The sequence below is a fragment of the Apiospora kogelbergensis genome, assembly GCF_038363985.1.
Source record: "Apiospora kogelbergensis strain CBS 113332 chromosome Unknown utg000002l_segment0_segment0, whole genome shotgun sequence".
NCBI classification, from domain to species: Eukaryota; Fungi; Ascomycota; class Sordariomycetes; order Amphisphaeriales; family Apiosporaceae; genus Apiospora; species Apiospora kogelbergensis.
The window spans coordinates 1016716-1034459 of record NW_027117419.1 but is presented as its reverse complement, the minus strand read 5'-3'; the positions used below and the strand labels follow the sequence as shown (position 1 = coordinate 1034459).

Here is a 17744-nt window from a genome sequence, read left to right as displayed (position 1 = left end):
CTTCACATTCTTGATTTCAATGGGATCATTGACTCTCTTGCCACCAATGCCGATGCCTTGTAACGAATCATGCACTTCTTTGGCACGCTTCTTAGACAGCGAACCGTCTTACGTGCTTCGGAAGAGCCATATCACTTCAAATCAGACGGCTTGACTCGTCCGAACCACCATGGTTTGGCCATCCCCGATCTCCCGTATCGGGTATATCTAACTGGTGAATATGGCTGCAGCTCGCTTGCCACGTCCCTCTCCTTCCCATCATTGTTTATGAGTGTCAAAGTGGGCGGGGATGACTTCCGATGATTGAGCGAGCGAACGAGCAACCAGAGAATTGAGAACTTTAGAGGCGCATCTGTCACATCAACTCCCACCACAGAATGCAGATTTCCTACCTAACAGCTAGTCATGAGGGTAGTTCAGCTTGCATGCGATGCAGCAACTACCTCAACTTCGCGTTATTGGCCTGGGTTGCAGATCAGGTCCTTGCTCTGATCTGATTAATTGACATGTTTTGCGGGGTATTAGCCGTTGGCTGCTTGCTGACTGCGTCACATATATATGTGTGGGTGGGTGGGTGATTGAGTGGCCTTTGGGGGCAGAAGATGGACGGCAATCGAAACTAGAGTGAACGAGGTCTTCTTGATATCTCGCAAGCGGGAGAGAGGTGAAAGAGTATAGTCGTTCTCACGACGGGGGACCGCCGAGTATTAAAATAGACGAAAGGAAGCAGACGCAGTCGGAAACACGTTTGGCGGCTCAAGAGTTAGTGGGTATTCTTCCAGTAGTCGATTTTTACTTCTCCGTACTTAGATGTTCGATGCATGTCTTATCAACATGGACCTGAATCGTGATTGGCCAATGCCTCGTCGGGAACCGCTAGCAGGGTCCCAGCAAGAGCGCAAAGGGGCGGTAAAGATAACCACACCCCTTGGCCCCCAGATAAGGATGCCAACTCGGGACTGCCCATGGCCCTTTACGTGACCTTTGCACATAATAGCATGATGCGTGGCGACTACACCCGCGGGAGAGGCTGTCGACGTCCCACCTCCACGCCCGAGAACATGCATCTCCTCGCTACCATGCTAGGTGAAGTAAGGCACTCGCTCGGCATTAGTCTTGATTGAACCCTTGTCTGGTGATACGAAGAAGCTCACGACGGACGGAGATCTGCCCGTCATCGGTTTTTCCGAGAGCTACCACCTGCCCGTGGGCAGATACGAACGGGACTGTACGTAAATCTCGAAAGGGCTCTGGCTTCAGGTCTTACGACGTGCAACCCGGCTCGGTCGGATCATTGGGGCGTATCGGCTGCTTGAAGATCACATTCACTAGGCCGAGTGGATCGAGAGGAAGACCCCGATTCCGAGGCAATTCTGAGTTCAAGAACCCAAAAGCAACTCCTTGCTTGCATATGGGGAGCAGTACAGCCTGCACTTACATTATGCTCCCCCTTTACACTTCGACTGGAAAGATCTGCTCTGCTCAGTTCCGCAAATACTCCCATGCGTTTTGCTTGCCTCTCACAGTAGCACTTCGGTCTTTCCATTTTATTGTTAATTCAAGATCCTGCTGTATCCCTTACTCCCATGCCCATGCCATATGAGCCTCGTGCAGCCTCCTCCAGCAGTCTAGCGTATTTGCTTGCGTTCTTATTTGCGTTAAAATGGAGGCAGTGAGATCATCGACCGACGCACTGCCTAAGGAAGCGTCACGAGCTTTGACTTTGCCCCCAACGCCACCGGCAACGGCTTCGCACTCGAGAGACGTCAGCTCCGACAGTGATTCAGATTTCGAACGAGAAGTCAAGGGCCGTCACGATCCATCTTCGGTCAAGCCTGCGGCATACCCATTGCCGCCCAAAACGAGGCCTGACATCGCAGTGCTACCCGAAGACTTTAAAACGCCAGACAACCATGTTCCGCGCGACTCAAGGCTCATCCGCCTTACTGGCGTCCACCCCTTTAATACGGAGGCACCCTTGAGCGAGCTCTACGATGAGGGCTTCCTCACATCAGAAAATTTACATTATGTCCGTAACCACGGCCACGTTCCCAAGGTGGAAGACGACGAAACCCTGAGTTGGGAGTTTTCGATCGAAGGCATGGTGGAACACCCTATCAAGTTGACCCTCGCCGACCTGTTGAAGGACTACGAGCAGGTCACCTACCCCATCACGCTAGTATGTGCTGGTAACCGCCGGAAAGAGCAGAACGTCGTCAGGAAAACCAAAGGTTTCTCATGGGGCGCTGCTGGGTTGTCAACAGCACTCTGGACAGGGGTGGTAATAGGGGACCTGCTGAAGCGAGCTATGCCGAAAAGAGGGGCAAAGTATGTTTGCCTCGAAGGCGCAGACAAGCTGCCAAATGGCTACTACGGAACGTCTGTCAAGCTCAACTGGGCAATGGACCCCAACCGTGGTATACTTGTCGCACACAAGATGAATGGAGAGGCGCTGCACCCGGATCATGGCAAGCCTCTTCGTGTCGTCGTCCCCGGCCAGATTGGTGGTCGGAGCGTGAAGTGGTTAAAGAAGATCATCGTCACTGCCGCCCCCAGCGACAACTGGTACCACATATACGACAACCGAGTCTTGCCCACCATGGTTGATCCCGAAATGAGCGCCAACTTGCCAGAAACATGGAAGGACGAGAGATATGCCATCTACGATCTCAACACAAACAGTGCCACCTGCTACCCTGCACATAATGAGAAGGTGCCTACCGTTGGCACTGCCAAGTCATACAATGTTCGCGGGTACGCCTATGCTGGAGGTGGCAAGCGTGTCACCAGGGTTGAAATCACACTCGACAAGGGCAAGACTTGGTCGCTTGCCAACATATCCTACCCCGAAGATGATTATCGACTAGCATCAGACGACGAAACGCTCTACGGCGGTCGCCTCGACATGTCGTGGAGAGAGAGCTGTTTCTGCTGGTGTTTCTGGGACTTGACTATCTCAATTGACTCCCTCGCGCAGGCTGATGACATTATGGTCCGGGCCATGGATGAGTCAATGATGGTGCAGCCCCGCGATATGTACTGGAGTGTGTTGGGCATGATGAACAATCCCTGGTTCAGGGTCGTCATCCATAAGGAAGCGCATGAACTACGGTTTGAGCACCCAACCCAGCCGGCACTGATGCCTGGTGGTTGGATGGAAAGGGTCAAGAAAGCCGGCGGCAACCTGTCCAACGGCTATTGGGGCGAGACAGTACACGGAGAAGAGCCGTCTGCTGCCGAGCAGGAGCCTGCGATAGAGATATGCCTCGTGAACAAAGATGTCAAGAGGACCATCACTATAGATGAGTTACGACAACACAGTGGCGAGACTGAGCCATGGTTTGCGATAAACGGAGAGGTATACGATGGCACAAGTTACTTGGAAGGGCATCCCGGCGGTGCGACATCAATCTTCGGCGCGGCTGGGCAAGATGCCAGCGAAGAGTTTTTAGCTATTCGTAAGTACATGCTCTGTGATGTTACATTGTCGACATATCATACTAACACGTCGTAAAGATAGTGAAAACGCCAAGGCTATGTTGCCTCAATACCACATCGGAACGCTAGACGACGTATCCCGAGCGATCCTCTCAAGCGGCGAAGTCGCGTCCGTGAACGCCGCGGACAATGAAGGACCCCGCGCAACCTTGCTCCAGTCGAAGGTGTGGACAAAAGCGATTCTGTCTGCAAAGAAGCGGCTATCAAGCGACACCAAGACCTTTACCTTCGAACTGGAGCACCCTTCCCAAACCACTGGGCTCCCGGTCGGCAAGCACCTCATGATGCGACTGAGGGACCCGGTGACCCGCGAAGCCATCATTCGATCCTATACCCCAATCTCGGAGATCGACGAGCAAGGGAAGCTGCACGTTCTCGTCAAAATCTACTATGACACCCCCGAGCGCAAGGGCGGCAAAATGACGCAAGCCCTTGATTCAATCCCTATCGGTCATTTTGTTGATTTCAAGGGGCCCACCGGTCGGTTCGAGTATCTCGGACGCGGCATGTGCAGCATCGGAGCAGTCCAGCGCAAGGTGAAGCGGTTCATCATGATCTGCGGCGGTTCGGGCATCACCCCTATCTTCCAGGTTCTCCGCGCCGTGATGAAGGAAGCCGAAGACCCGACACAGTGTCTGGTGTTGAATGGGAACCGTGCCGAGGAGGACATCCTACTCAAGGCCGAGATGGACGGAATGATAGCTGGCAACGAGCACAGGTTCCGTCTGCTGCACACCCTCAGCCGGCCTGAGGCGAGCTGGACTGGGCCGCGTGGACGCATCGACGCGGAGCTTCTGGAGAAGGAGGTCGGCCCTTGCGCGGACCCTGACGGCGATGATTTGGTACTCATCTGTGGGCCTGAGCCCATGGAAAAGAGTGCACACGCCATTCTCGGCAAGATGGGGTGGAAGGACGAGGATTTGATGTTTTTCTGAGCTGTTGTTTCTTTTCCTATTCACTATTGGCATGGGGCGTAAGGTTTCCTTGAGTACTTTGGCCTGCATACCACCTCTTTACGGATTTGCTTTATTTCTGACACGATTGATGAAGATGACGACGCCACTTGGAGGATAATCCATCTGGGCAGCATCGGCATTGGCATGAATAGCACAATCATATGCATGGGCATGGAATGGAGCATGATACACATGTGTATTTCGGGATTTGAGATGCAAAGGAATGCAGGCGTAAACGGATGGGACTACGCAATCTGCCATACGTGCTTACCTTGGTATTTTACAAGACGTGACTACATCACTGAATGAGACAGAAATTTGATCGTCACCACTGCCAAACAGGTGGACACTGGCAAACTACGTGTATCCTCGCTTTTACTGAACATCTCAAACGCTTCTGCAGCTTCTACCTGGCTCATCCCACTGATTCACCGCGCTTGTCAGGCCAAGTTCAGCCTATCTATCGCCACAAGTACTGCACTGCGATATTGCGACTTCCTCTCCCGGGGCTGAATATGCATCCAAGAAGTGCGGAAGCGGCGTGCGTCAAGGCACATGCTGACTTGCTAAAGTACGGAATCGGTTCTGTTGCGACGCAACTGAATTACCTAAGTGCATGCACATGGACAGCTACGATGAGCAATCATGTAGGCCTTGGGATTCCCGATGCATTGAACTTGAGGTAGTGGCAGGACTAAGTTGCAGCACAGGAGGTCGCACTGCTCGTATCCATTCAGCCAAACAATCGGAGCGAAAGGACCATGGGCTGCTTCATCGAAACCCGTTCTGTAGATATGTGGCTTCCTTCGACGTTTATCATTCAGTACGGTTCGCTCGCCCTCTCACCACAACAAATGTATTGTACAGATCGACCTGTTGGTCCATTCTATGCTGTGGCTACGGGGAGTATCATAGCTAATTGGCTGGAAAGACCCTTCCTAACACTTGCCCAGAGTTGCTAGTCCCTTTATATCGCAAGCAAAGAAATAGGGGCACGCCGGTTGAAATATGAAGCAGGCACATGCTGTTCACTTGCCAAGGTACAGAATGGGTTCCATTGCGGCGTAACTTCTCTCGAACAGCCGAACTCTTGCATCTTCTCTTGAGAACGTGTCTACTACCACACCTCACCTTTATCCCCCTAAGAAAACTGCCGGTATCTTATGAGATTCTTTTGGGCGTCTTCATACTATTTGCAACGCTACCTCCCTTACTTACTCAATTACACACGCCAATCCACATCTGCTACCACTGCTACTGCGTCGAGCAGACCCCCAAAGACTATGTTTCCGTGGAAGAAAAAGACCGCACTGGAGTTGATCGTAATGTCGACCAGATATCAGTGTTCCGTATTCACTTGCATGGAAACCGCCACGAGAATCTTCACAAAAGACGGCCTTTCGGCATGCCTCTGTCCCTTCCACCAACGGTTCGTCGCCGCCCTACCATTACTGTACGGCTGCCAGTACACGCCGTCCCTCATCGACGAGCATTTGCGGCACCGCGGCGAGCATGTCGTCGATAGCCCCGACGACGACACGGTATTTACCATCGAACAGTCCTGCTTCTCCAACGAGTATCATCCCCCCTATTGCTCGAGACGGGCCACAATCATCGTGCCTCTTGGCGAGTACATGTGGAACTGTAGGCTGTATCTGTTCTGCGATAGCCACTCCATGGAAACCTACAAACAATATTCGGAACGAATAAGCAGCAAGGTGAGATGACTCCCCTCTTAATCCAAAAGTTCGTTTGCTTACTTTCTATGATTCCAGTTCTACATACAAGGTGCTTTGCAGACTTCCAACTTGAACGGCAAGGTGATCAATGGGATTCGTCCTCAGGATGGTGCTGCGACCTCTCCGGTGATCGTCTCGTCAGCTCGCCCAACCAAAGACAGCAGTTATTTCCGGAAACTGAACATGATGAGCGTGGATAAGCTCAAGCAGGAGGCCGATCGAGCCATGGAAGCCATGCCCACCTTTTTCAATGCTATTCCAGGCTCTTTCAGGATCAGCGAAAGCGACGCCAAACCGACCAGTGGCACATCTACCAGTGGCACATCTACCAAAAGATTACTCCAACGGTAATTCCAGCAACGAACAGTCCGACAAAGCTAATTCCATCAATGGCATGCGAACGACAACACAATGCGCGACCCCATCGAAGGCCTCTCCCGTGAAGAAGGTCACGTTCAGCATATCGAATGAACAATCTGACTGCACCCCTGATGAGGAAGCGGCAATCTTGGACCTACAAAATGGTATAGGGGCACTTCGAGCGGCTGAAACCGCATTAGTCAAGTCAGCTGAGCCTCTCGCTGACGGTGATTCCATTCCCGGCACTGAGCACGAGACCATCCAGCTATACATACACATATGGAACTGGGTCGAATCGTGGTTCGATTCACTGCCCTGGTTACTCGAGCCACTGACAATAATCCTCAGCATGGCCTGGGTCATATTGTTCTGGCTCGCGACTCGGTCTGACCCGAGGTTCAAGCAGGCCAGCTCCCGCTTCAGCCCAGATGTTTGGGGCAAAGACCCCCGGAGCAACCAGAAGCAGCCATCATCATCGTTCAAAATCACCACCAGCCCCAACGGGCGACTGGCTATCCCAGACGTCAAACGCATATATGAAGTGACGGACATGAGAATTTCTAAACCGGGGAGATTTACAAGCTTCGGCTGGCACGAGCCCAGCTGTCCAGGCGTATCAGGCGTTTCGGCGTGGAGAGCGACCCCAAGAAGGTGTTGGGGAATTCATACCCACTCCGGGCCGTGGAGAGGGGTTTGAGGAAGGACCACAACGGGCCGGGCGTCATTAAACCAGGCGCAAAGAAGCTATTCATTTCGGATCCATCTGCGGCAGTGGGTAAGAAGGTGGGAATCTTGAAGCGTAGTAGTGGTAAGACGACGACAGACACAACATTGAAAGACGACCTCTTCAAACTGTCCGGGGATGGAGAAGGTTTGAAGAATGGCAACAGCAAGACGGGACACTAAATGAACGTGGCCAAAACATATCTACGTATGTCTAGATGGGGATGAGGTTACGAAGGTCAATTTTTTATCTGGGTGTGGCGAAAGGGTACAGACTTATGTATGCTTAGTTAGTTTTGGAGTGACAGACGACAATTGGAACATATCTGCTAGCATATCCTGCCCTGGACGCGCACCTGGGGGTTGCTCAGTGGCTTGGCGACAACCAGAATTGCCTTGAACTGTGCCGTGTGCTACAAATTGCTCCAGCCGAGCGACGACGCAGCGTCGTCTTGGTCTTCCAAAATTTGAGTCTAACTCACAAATAGATACTAATATCATGGCACGAGACACGATATATAAGATGAGGCAATATTCATAAAGCATGCAAGCAAGTGCGGGATCACCGGATACGAGTTACCATCGAGTCATGGAAGCCCGGAAGGCGACCACTCCATCCGTGTACATCTGATCAATAGCCACGGCGTGGCGTATAGCAAACAAGTCTTTACCCGCTTTAGATGCGCTGGCCCGATTAGCTATTTGGTAGTAGAATTAGATAGACGTAAATAAAGCATCACAAACAAAGAAAAGAATCCTACTCGATGCCTCCGATGTGCTATGGTCTCCGCACTGCATATTCGCAACTCGGTGCCCGCGCCGCCGAGCTAGACCTCCGCGCCAGTGTCGGGCCTCAAGTTGTTCGCCGACGGCTGCTACGTGGCGTCGGCGTCCGTAATAAAGAGCTGCAGTTTGGGCATGCGACTCGTCATCATCTCGAGCTAGCGGAGCCCCAGACTAGGCTGGATGGCCGGTGCTATGCGGCCGTTAAACGCGATGAGAAACACCGTGCGGCCACGTCCCGTGTAAGCGGCCCCGTAAACGCCGGCGTCTGCTATCATGCCCAAGTCACCGGGTAAGTGCTACGGGACATACAGCGGTAGCTCAGATCGAGACTGGCGACAGCGGTCTTTCCGAAACTTGTGCTGGGATCGGCGGCATAAGTTAATCCGATAGAAATCATTGGTGTAAACACATCACCTGTATCTCGAACAGCGAGGTCATACTTGCAATGAACAGAAGGAGATGTTTCAAGTTAAACCAGACAGCCGAGCAGGTCCAGGAGGTAGTCTTAGCACACTAGTTAGCAAGCCTGCGACTGAAACCTAAATGTACAGGCTTGCAGGCACGTATTTGGGGCGGGGTAAGGAGCTTTAGTGGATGCCTCTGCCAACAGGGCAGAATACAGGCTGACAGGGGGCAATTGTAGGGGGCGTAGGCAATCAGGAGCTACTGTTACAATGAGCAATGAGGTAAGACCAACAAGGCAAGGCAGGGCAGGCAAGGCACCACTTTGTTGATCTGCCCGCCAGCATTGAAGACCCAGGCAGCGCCATTCATTTCGTTACGCAGTTTCAACCGGCGACGTTTCAACTTAGCTTCTTCTTTCATCATCTCTCCCGCATTCCCATACCGCTACACTCACGAAATACCGCCAACATGGATAACTTCAAGGCCTTTGGATCCAGCCTGAGGTCAGTACTCTTCACTTGATTCTACCATGTCTTGCCCCACCTACGAGGCTTTTTTTATTTGAAGAGTGTCTTATCTCTCTCCCCCTCGGCCGATTCGCGATCGCAGCAGCTGTCGCTTGCCTGGGCTGGCGATATGGATCACCATGAACTACTGGAGGACTCGCAATTGCTGACCATGACGACTTTAACAGCTCGATCGGCTCTCAGATCACCCCCTTTGCCTCGCGCACCTTCCAGTACACCAAGGAGCAGCTTGGCCAAGCTGAGGACAAGGTAGGCTTATCTGTCCAGAGCTCTCAACCCGACACACAACGGGGTCACTGACACGGCTATCTTTGTTGTCTGCCACCCAGACCGAACTTCCCCCGACTACATCGACCTCGAGAAGCGCGTCGATGCCTTGAAGGCCGTCCACCAGAAGATGCTGGCGGTGACGTCGCAGTACTCGCATGAGGCCTACGACTACCCTCCCAACATCAAGGAGACCTTTTCGGACCTCGGCCGCACCGTCAGCGAGAAGGTGCAGCTGCTGTCGACCGCCTCGACGCCCGCCGAAGCTCAGGCTGCCCTGACGGCGCCTCCCACGGCTAAGCCTCAGCCTAAGACCTTCAACCACGCCCTGGCCCGCGCCAGCTTGACGTCGTCGCAGCTGCTGCACCAGCAGCACACGGGCGCCGGCGAGGACCCGCTCGCGACTGCCCTCGAGAAGTACGCCCTGGCCAGCGAGCGCGTCGGCGAGTCCCGCCTCGCCCAGGACGCCCAGATCCAGAGCCGCTACCTGGCCGGCTGGAACACGACGCTCAACACCAACCTCATGTTCGCGACCCGCGCGCGCAAGAACGTCGAGAAGGCCCGCCTGACCCTGGACTCAGTCAAGTCGCGTGTCAAGGGCAACGCCTGGAAGATCGGTGCCGCCGCCTCGCCCCGCGAGGACCAGCATCACGAGGAGCTCAGCGCCGAGGCCCAGGAGGAGATTGAGAAGGCCGAGGACGAGTTCGTCACCCAGACCGAGGAGGCCGTCAGCGTCATGAAGAACGTGAGTAATGGCGGCAGACCCACTTGCGGCGCATTTGATTTCGCTAGCATATTGTTTTTTTCTTATATCTTCATCTCGAACATGTACTAACAAAATCGCAGGTGCTCGACACTCCTGAGCCTCTGCGCAACTTGGCCGAGCTCATCGCCGCCCAGGTTGAGTACCACAAGAAGGCCTACGATATCCTCAGCGAGCTCGCTCCTGTCATTGAGGGCCTTCAGGTGGAGCAGGAAGCCGCCTACCGCAAGAGCCGTGAGAGCGCCTCGTAGATGTCCAAAGTCGTCTACTTCTTTCCCCCATCCATATACCCAAAATGGCAGAGTGCTGTAGCAGCCACGAAAGGCTAGGAGAGTAAGCAGGGTCGATCGGTTACCAAATAAATATCAATTGACATTGTTCTGACATCCGAATCCAACCCATTGACTTGATTACTGATGTATTAACCGCCACATGCGTGTTGACATCTGAAATTCCAATCCAAAGGGTGACTATGCTGGTTTTATTTTAATGGTATAATTTGTAGTCATAAACTCAGGCTGTCCGAACTACCCCAACCCATTAACTTAATCCACTTGACGCATCATTACATTCGCAAAATAATACGAATCACCCAAGTGTGCATAAGCCCGTCTCATTAGCATTGGAGCAACATAATTCGACTGCGATACATAGAGGGCACAAGGGAGCAGGAAAATATAGATCATTAATAAAAACGCATAAGTGATGCTATACTTAGCTAGAGTAAAAGGAAAGAAAAGTAAATCTACAAATTAGCTAGGGAACCTTTAGATTACACTGACGTGATGATCTATCTGTCTGTCGTTCCAGTCCATCATGAATCAAACTTCCCCGAGCGCAAGAAAAAATGGCAAAAAGAGAGACTCCTTGGAGAGTTCTTGTATACATGATTCGGCTGGGGCTCGATCCCAGGACCTTCAGTGTGTTAGACTGACGTGATAACCAACTACACCACCAAACCAATGCTAGAATCTATCACCAAGGTGGTGATTGATTGTTGAGAGTCAGGGCCATTTGAGGGATTATATTGCTCTGAAAAGCAGACGACTAGTGAGCAGAATTTTATCCACGCTTGTAGGTGCTGGGTGGATCCTGTGCTGTCGGTAGTAGGGGTGTCGTCTCAAAAAACCGGATACATCCGACCTGCTTTGATGGAACACCACCTCTCTACCCGACATCTGGGTATACTTGTCTGGCTCAGCAGCCGGCGCTGTCTCCTTGTCTGCGGCTGTAATAGTGTCTACCGCCGCCGTCGTCATTGCTACTGGGGATGATAGGGGTGCCCGTCCCGCAACCTTCCCAATAGTTTCTCTAGCAGGCCAGGATAATCCGAGGCCTTGGCCACACCGGATACGATCAGTTGCTGTATATCCTGCGTTTTAGATGGCATGATTTGCTTCTTTTGGGGGAGGCAAGGATGACGCTGTTTAACGATTCCTGACTATCTATGTATAATCACAATAAGTGTCGACTAATCACGCAACGGCATCGGTGTCAGTCAACCTCGACACAATATCTTCTTTCTCTTGTCTATACAATCAGCTGCTATTGGTCTTATTGCCATCCTCACATTTCGTCAAGCACTGCTTTCAACTGTTCAATGCAGCCTGCTGTCTCATACACTGGGTCGAACAGGACAGAGGACCGTCAAGCGTGGCGTGGCACTTTGTCAATCTCCAAAGTCACCCCGTATTTTTGCGCAAGGTCCTGCGCATCCTCCATATACTCATCATCCCAGTACTTCCAACTGCTCCAACAATCCCATACCGTGATAAGCCGCAGAATGGTTCCCGGCTGAAGCTTAGCCTTCCGCACCCGAAATACGGCTTTGAGGTCCTGGAATTGCATCGGACTTGCGTCTAGCTCGATGACTGGCGGGGGCGATATGGCTGCAATTCCATTGATGACAGCAGCGCGCATCCTCCCATCCTCAGCACGGATATAGGTTGATTCGATGCCGCTCCAACACGCCAACGGTGCTGTAACCTTCTTTGGGAGATGCTTGCTGTAGCTGGAGTGTGCCGTATCGCGCCCAAAGAAGGTAAGGTGGCGCACCTTGGGCAAGAGACCCCCAACTCGCATTTGAGAGAGGTGGATGAGTGTGTCCCATTCGACCTGCAGTTCCTCCACGGAAAGGCGACAAAGACTCTCGGCCGATTTGGCCAGCAACCACCTCAACGGCTCCAACGAGATGTCGCAGGAGGAGATTTCTAGCGACTTTAGGCTAAAGGGTGGCAGCTCCGCGAGCGCAACAGTTTCATGTTCGCCTACCAGCATCTTTCTCCATCCGACCTGGCTAAGGCGAAGGTGTTCGAGACGCGGCAGAGAGAGCAGCAGTGGTTGCCAACAACCCGTCTGGCCATGTTCGGACAATGTAAGCTCCCGCAGTCTCGAGAGATTGGCCAGTTCTGTTGGACGCAATTTGCTTTCGCTGTCTTTTTGTAGTTCGATGCCTTCATGCAGCACCAGCGACCGCAGACGAGGCATCTCAAAGTCCAGTATTTCGTGTATGTCCGGGCCGCGTTTGTTACGAGCCCATTTTATTGCCACCATGATTTGCCGAACACTAGCCTGGCCCGTCACGCGACTGGTCAACCGGGCCTGGAGTTCTGCGTGGTTGTTGATGAGGATGACCTCCTGCAGGACGCGCTGGGCCTCATATCGCCAGGTCCTGCTGACAAGACAGCAGCTGAGAAGGTCTTGGATGCGTTTTTGGACCTCGTGATCGTACCGAGTGTGGTTTCGGGGCGCGCCGACAACATCGGAGAAGATGATTTGCCAGAGTTCTGCGCTTAAGCGGGATGCCATGATGATTAAAGCAAGTGGGCTTGTGATTGAACCAGAATATTTGAGGGACAACTTTTTTCAGGTATTGCCCATGTTGCCGTCAAGGTTATATAAGTCGTTCTCACCACCCCCGGGCTAGGCAGACAGACGGGGCTCCAGACAGATGCGGCTAGAATGGAACAAGCGAGCAAGCCACTAGCGCTGGCTCGATGGCACAGATTACATTCCTGGGCTCTTTCTTTCCTTTACCTGCAACTCTGGCAGTTGGCACCATTTTCTGGAGTTGGTACTATAACGACGCTTCTCTCCAGTTTGTTCATCACGTTTGGGATCCGTGATGGTGGAGAGAATCTGAATTGTGTTGGTCGCCAAGAGATGCCCCTGAGACAAATGCGAGAGATATTTGGTTGAGCACCGTACTGGCGGCATACGCCACCCCCACAGACGCTTAGTATGGCTAAGAGCAGGATATACCCTCCGATCCGCGCGGGTTTCTCTCATTGAATAGGTTCACCAAGCTTCTCTCTGTTTTTCTTTGAAGCTGCTTAAATGCAGACAATCTAGACCAGCATGACGCTCAAAAACATACAAGTTATACCCTTGAAGAGCAGGCACGCCTTAGCGAAACCTCCCAGCCTGCACTTGCTGTCTCTCGTGCAGCAGCTCCCAAGAACACGTCCTGGAGCCCTCGTGGACCGCTTGTTCGGTGGTTCCTTCGCCCTCTTCTACGTCTCCGGCTGCGTGTTAGTCATATGCCGCATGGCGTACCTCCACCTGCACGGTCTCACACCGCCGCCAGCTCTCGATGTCCTGGATGGGAGTGGAAGCCTGTGGGAAGCGTGGTTCGTCACCGCCGTCAACGAAAAGTTGCCCTTCCATTACCTCGTCGGACAGTGTTTCGTTATCTTCGCCGTCGCATTCGGCGCCCGGGCCTTTGCTGGCGACCCCTCTTGCGCCTGGTCGTCCCATCTGGAGGTCTACTCAATCTTTGCTTTTGTATCTCTGCACCACGAGCAGGGCCGCTTGGCTACGATGACGCCCCATAAGCGCAAGAAGACCCTCCAGGCGGCCAAGATCGTCACCACGCTCCTGTTAATGGGGATGTTATACATGGCCTTCTCCATGGTACCGCAGCACTTGAGCAACGTGGGAGAGGATTGGAAGTGGGCACGTGACCCGAACTTGCCTAAATGGCTAATTCTCAGCAGTCTTTATCTGATCCTCTTCGACCTGCTGATGATCGTGTGGGCCTGTGCCTTGCTGCCAGTTCTCGCATTCGCGGTCCTCGCTAGCTTCCTTCTGTGTTTCGCCCAGAGCCGCGACATAAATGTCCGCGTGTGCGGTAAGGATGACGAAGACGTACGTTGGGCATATAAGGAAGGAGGTAGCGGCACTGAGGGGGTAACGGACTCCGGTCATGTCAGACCACGGAGCCTGAAGCAGAAGGTTGCGGGATTGGGCGAAAGCATGCTGAGCTTTCTGGCAAGGCAAATGTGATTAGCGCTTCTTACGTTTATACCATATCTCCCTCTAGCTGGGATCAATGCGGTGGTATTTGGGGGCTGCAGCCCCTGAATTCGCTCAAATTTGCTATACGTCGGAACTATTTCTATTTTCCAAGGTGAAATATGAGAAAGAAACTTCAGAAGTATAAAGGGAACTAAGGAAGTGACGTGGCCACATATAATTCAATTAAATCATTATCGTAAGGAGCGTAAAGTGTTTCCTCCAAGCTTGCAAGCACCATACCAACAACATATACCACCTCTCTCTCAACCCAAGATCTCGAAGCCCTCCCAGGCAGTCCTGTCAATGAAGTTTCTAAGTGCAGTAAGGCAAGTTGTTGATGGGCTTGCAGGTGGTGTCCTTGGGGCAGGCACCGCCATCCTAGAAAGCGAGGAGATATTAGCGAGCTGCTCACATGATTCCGGCACTTCCAGCACACCAAGACGATGATGACGGTCAACTTACCAGCCAGGTTCCATCGACGTTGCAGACGAGCCAGCCCGAGGCATCGCCCTTGCACTGGTACTGGGGCGGCGTGCACGAGGGGTAGTTGCGGGCGTCGACATTGTCCGAGGGCAGAGCCAGGACGGTGGTGGCGGCCAGGGCGAATATGGTGAGGAACTGCATTTTGGTAGATAGAAAGGGGTTTTTGGGATGGAAAATGTGTTGTGAATAGGTTGTAGTAGTGGAGCAGGATGCCTGTGAAGGATGAGGATGAGGATGCTATCTCCAGACTCCCACTCCGAGGGTGATCATAGGGGTATTTATATGTTCACTGTTCACATCTCTAAACCTCGGAAAGCACTATCAATCTCTCTTACAGGTCTTTTCTCACAGGTCTCGTGGTTACACCTCGTATTACCGCAAGCAATGTTGTCCACTGCTATTGCTTTGTCCGGCGTCCTCGGTGACTTGCAACGTATGCTATCTCAAGTCGGCGTCTCGGTGTAAGGTCAGCCATATTCGTTCGTAAGGTCGGGTCATTCATCAGCTTGGTGTTGAGGCTGGAGGGCACACCATCTAAGCTCGGGCGTGGCAGATGTTGTCGTCGTCTGCCTGCTTGCTTGCCCGGGGCTGAGTTGCAGCATGCTATTCTCAGCTTAGAAGCCCCTACGTAGCCCTCCGATGTGTCGTTTCATCGTGCCAATTGGCCCGTTCAAAAGCCACCCAAGAATGCGGGAACCAATACCATGGAGAGCTACCGCAGCCGGCTTCCGAAACCAGGTCAGCACTACTTGGCATACACAGCCTCTATACGAGATATGCCCCGAGAAACTAAAATATTAGCACCAACTCTCGGCTTTCTGGCAGCTGCGATATAGCAACAAGCAGGAAGGCTTCCCCGCCTTTGCTCTGCCTTCTGAGCTGTCGTTCAGCCCTGTCAGCCGCATCATGCCATCGGTAGTGTCCGATGACAACATCCGATCGTACGCGGAGTTTAACACGAATCAGAGAAACCTTTCTAGTGTATCGTATTCTGATTTCCAAAAATAGGTAAGTTGTTGCTGTTTGAGGAACAGAGCTAATCGCTATATGCTGGTGTTGACTAAAGCATGAAGCAACATACGACGAATGCCACGTTGTGTGAAGAATCACCAACTCGTGGCCTCGTATGCTCCAGCACACCTCTTGATGTTTCCAGAGCTGAGGGCCTCCCACGACGCCACGCAGACGGCCGGGGTCCTACGTCCGGTAAGCTTCATCGTTAGCGGTGCCGCAGATCTGACCTCATCATTGTGTACTGCAAATCCAGTATTCAAGCTTTGGCGGAGGCCATCGATTGCTCTGTCGAAAGGGCGTCTGATCTGGACTCTCAAATTGTCCTGAGAGCCTCTGCGCAAGAGCTTGAAGTGTGTGGACTCTTGTCAGGGTGGCCTTGAGTCGCTTAGGAAGCTCGCGCAAGATGACAAAACCAATCTGGTTCTATTAGCATCGCGTGTCTACCTTGGTGTTCTTATCTCTCTTTCTTGCTTTCTTCCTTGCTCCGAGCTCGATATAACCAATAACGACCTCGTTGCTAATTGCTACAGCACATCAACATCTTTCTGGTCGTTCGGTAAACGGGATCGTCGTCGCCAGAGTTCCCTCGAGAGGGGCTGTACCTATTGTTGCTACAATAGGGGACCCTCCTCCGCCGGCGTTTCTGGGCTTTCAGATACACACCTCTATCAATGATCATAAACAAGTGCGACACTCCCACGTATACATGCAGGCAATCCCCCAAGCTGCGATATCCATTCATAAGCCTGACCTGACTGGCTCCTTGAGTATGGTGGGCTAAAGCTCTTCAGACTTCTCTTCAAACCATTTGAGCTCTTTCATCAGCCACCAAGAGCGAAGGCGCTTCTTAACTTCTGCCAGAAACTCATCCTGCGCCTCTTGCCTATTGATTGTTGGGATTTCTCTTGAGTTTATTGAGCGACCTGCTCCAGGCCTCCCTGTGTACTCGACGCCGGTGGGCCTATATTCGAGGAATTGGAAGCACACGTATGTTGTCGTATCAACGAAATCCAGTGGTCCAGTATAGGTACCAACAACCAACGCACCTAGCCATGTCTCTTGTACAGTCCGGCGCTCCGTTTTCCAGGTAGCGTCGGCCCGCTTCAGCTTCCTACCATAATACTTATACGTATAAGCTGCAGGGCTGACAATGATATCTTCCAGGCGATCGGCCTCGACGTCTCTGTGATACAATGGCTCGATACCGACTTTTTGCTGATTCCAGATGGATACGCACTCACGGCCTTCGCCTAGTCGGGTTTTCAGCTGCTCCTTTGTCATGCTGCGCATGGCTAATTCCCAATCTTCATAAGCTATTCGATGGAAGCAGCCATCGGGGTTTTCGGTGCCAATGATGGGAACGAAACCATACTCATGGCTACCATCACAAGTCAGCACGATGGCGATTGGGAAGTCATACCCTTTCTCCTCATAAACTCTTGGCTTAAAGAAGACTGCACCGTGGGGTCCTTCCCTCCCGATTGGAAACGTTATTCGCTGTTCTTCTTGTATGTAGGTGGCGTGCGGGAGGCAATAAACTTCGTCTACGACGAAGTTATCGTTTACGACGAAGTTGCCGTTTACGACGGAGCCATCGTTTTTGCCGGGAAGGCATATTAGGCTGAGGCTTGTGGGTTGATCATGGAAATGAAGCGGTCTTGGCTCCCTGATGATTATATCCATGACTTTGAACATGGATGTCTGTCTCGCCGGCACAAGGACAAGTGACTTATCTCGCGCCCAGTTCCCAGAGGTCCATTTATGCAATACAATGCCTACGTATACCGTGAAGCCATCGTTCTCGTAGCGAGTAACGCTGTTCTTGAGAATGACAATATCGACGTGTTCCAAAGGTAATACCGTAAATCTCCCTTTGAGACCATTGCCGTAAATCGTTGACAACTCTAATGGCTGTAGACCACCGGTG

General features: G+C 52.3%; 7 protein-coding genes across 7 annotated transcripts; 6 read left to right on the top strand and 1 right to left on the bottom strand.

Annotated features, from left to right (window-relative positions):
• Positions 1 to 1663: 1663 nt before the first annotated feature.
• Positions 1664 to 4433, top strand: PG998_003216 (uncharacterized protein; the record flags this gene model as incomplete). Its single annotated transcript, XM_066870034.1, has 2 exons — positions 1664 to 3458; positions 3517 to 4433. 2 exons carry the CDS (start codon positions 1664 to 1666, stop codon positions 4431 to 4433), a joined length of 2712 nt encoding a protein of 903 aa, XP_066733784.1.
• Positions 4434 to 5737: 1304 nt separating this feature from the next.
• Positions 5738 to 6544, top strand: PG998_003215 (uncharacterized protein; the record flags this gene model as incomplete). The annotated part of the gene is made up of 2 exons (XM_066870033.1): positions 5738 to 6172; positions 6230 to 6544. The coding sequence occupies 2 exons, from the start codon at positions 5738 to 5740 to the stop codon at positions 6542 to 6544; spliced, it is 750 nt and encodes a 249-aa protein (XP_066733783.1).
• Positions 6545 to 8049: 1505 nt separating this feature from the next.
• On the top strand, positions 8050 to 8355 carry PG998_003214 (uncharacterized protein; the record flags this gene model as incomplete). The annotated part of the gene is made up of 1 exon (XM_066870032.1): positions 8050 to 8355. One exon carries the CDS (start codon positions 8050 to 8052, stop codon positions 8353 to 8355), a length of 306 nt encoding a protein of 101 aa, XP_066733782.1.
• Positions 8356 to 8935: 580 nt separating this feature from the next.
• PG998_003213 (BAR domain-containing protein) lies at positions 8936 to 10275 on the top strand (the record flags this gene model as incomplete). Its single annotated transcript, XM_066870031.1, has 4 exons — positions 8936 to 8970; positions 9162 to 9286; positions 9324 to 10006; positions 10108 to 10275. The coding sequence occupies 4 exons, from the start codon at positions 8936 to 8938 to the stop codon at positions 10273 to 10275; spliced, it is 1011 nt and encodes a 336-aa protein (XP_066733781.1).
• A 2206-nt stretch (positions 10276 to 12481) lies between these two features.
• On the top strand, positions 12482 to 12820 carry PG998_003212 (uncharacterized protein; the record flags this gene model as incomplete). The annotated part of the gene is made up of 2 exons (XM_066870030.1): positions 12482 to 12531; positions 12595 to 12820. The coding sequence occupies 2 exons, from the start codon at positions 12482 to 12484 to the stop codon at positions 12818 to 12820; spliced, it is 276 nt and encodes a 91-aa protein (XP_066733780.1).
• Positions 12821 to 13381: 561 nt separating this feature from the next.
• Positions 13382 to 14308, top strand: PG998_003211 (uncharacterized protein; the record flags this gene model as incomplete). The annotated part of the gene is made up of 1 exon (XM_066870029.1): positions 13382 to 14308. One exon carries the CDS (start codon positions 13382 to 13384, stop codon positions 14306 to 14308), a length of 927 nt encoding a protein of 308 aa, XP_066733779.1.
• A 324-nt stretch (positions 14309 to 14632) lies between these two features.
• Positions 14633 to 14944, bottom strand: PG998_003210 (uncharacterized protein; the record flags this gene model as incomplete). Its single annotated transcript, XM_066870028.1, has 2 exons — positions 14633 to 14698; positions 14783 to 14944. The coding sequence occupies 2 exons, from the start codon at positions 14942 to 14944 to the stop codon at positions 14633 to 14635; spliced, it is 228 nt and encodes a 75-aa protein (XP_066733778.1).
• Positions 14945 to 17744: the final 2800 nt, after the last annotated feature.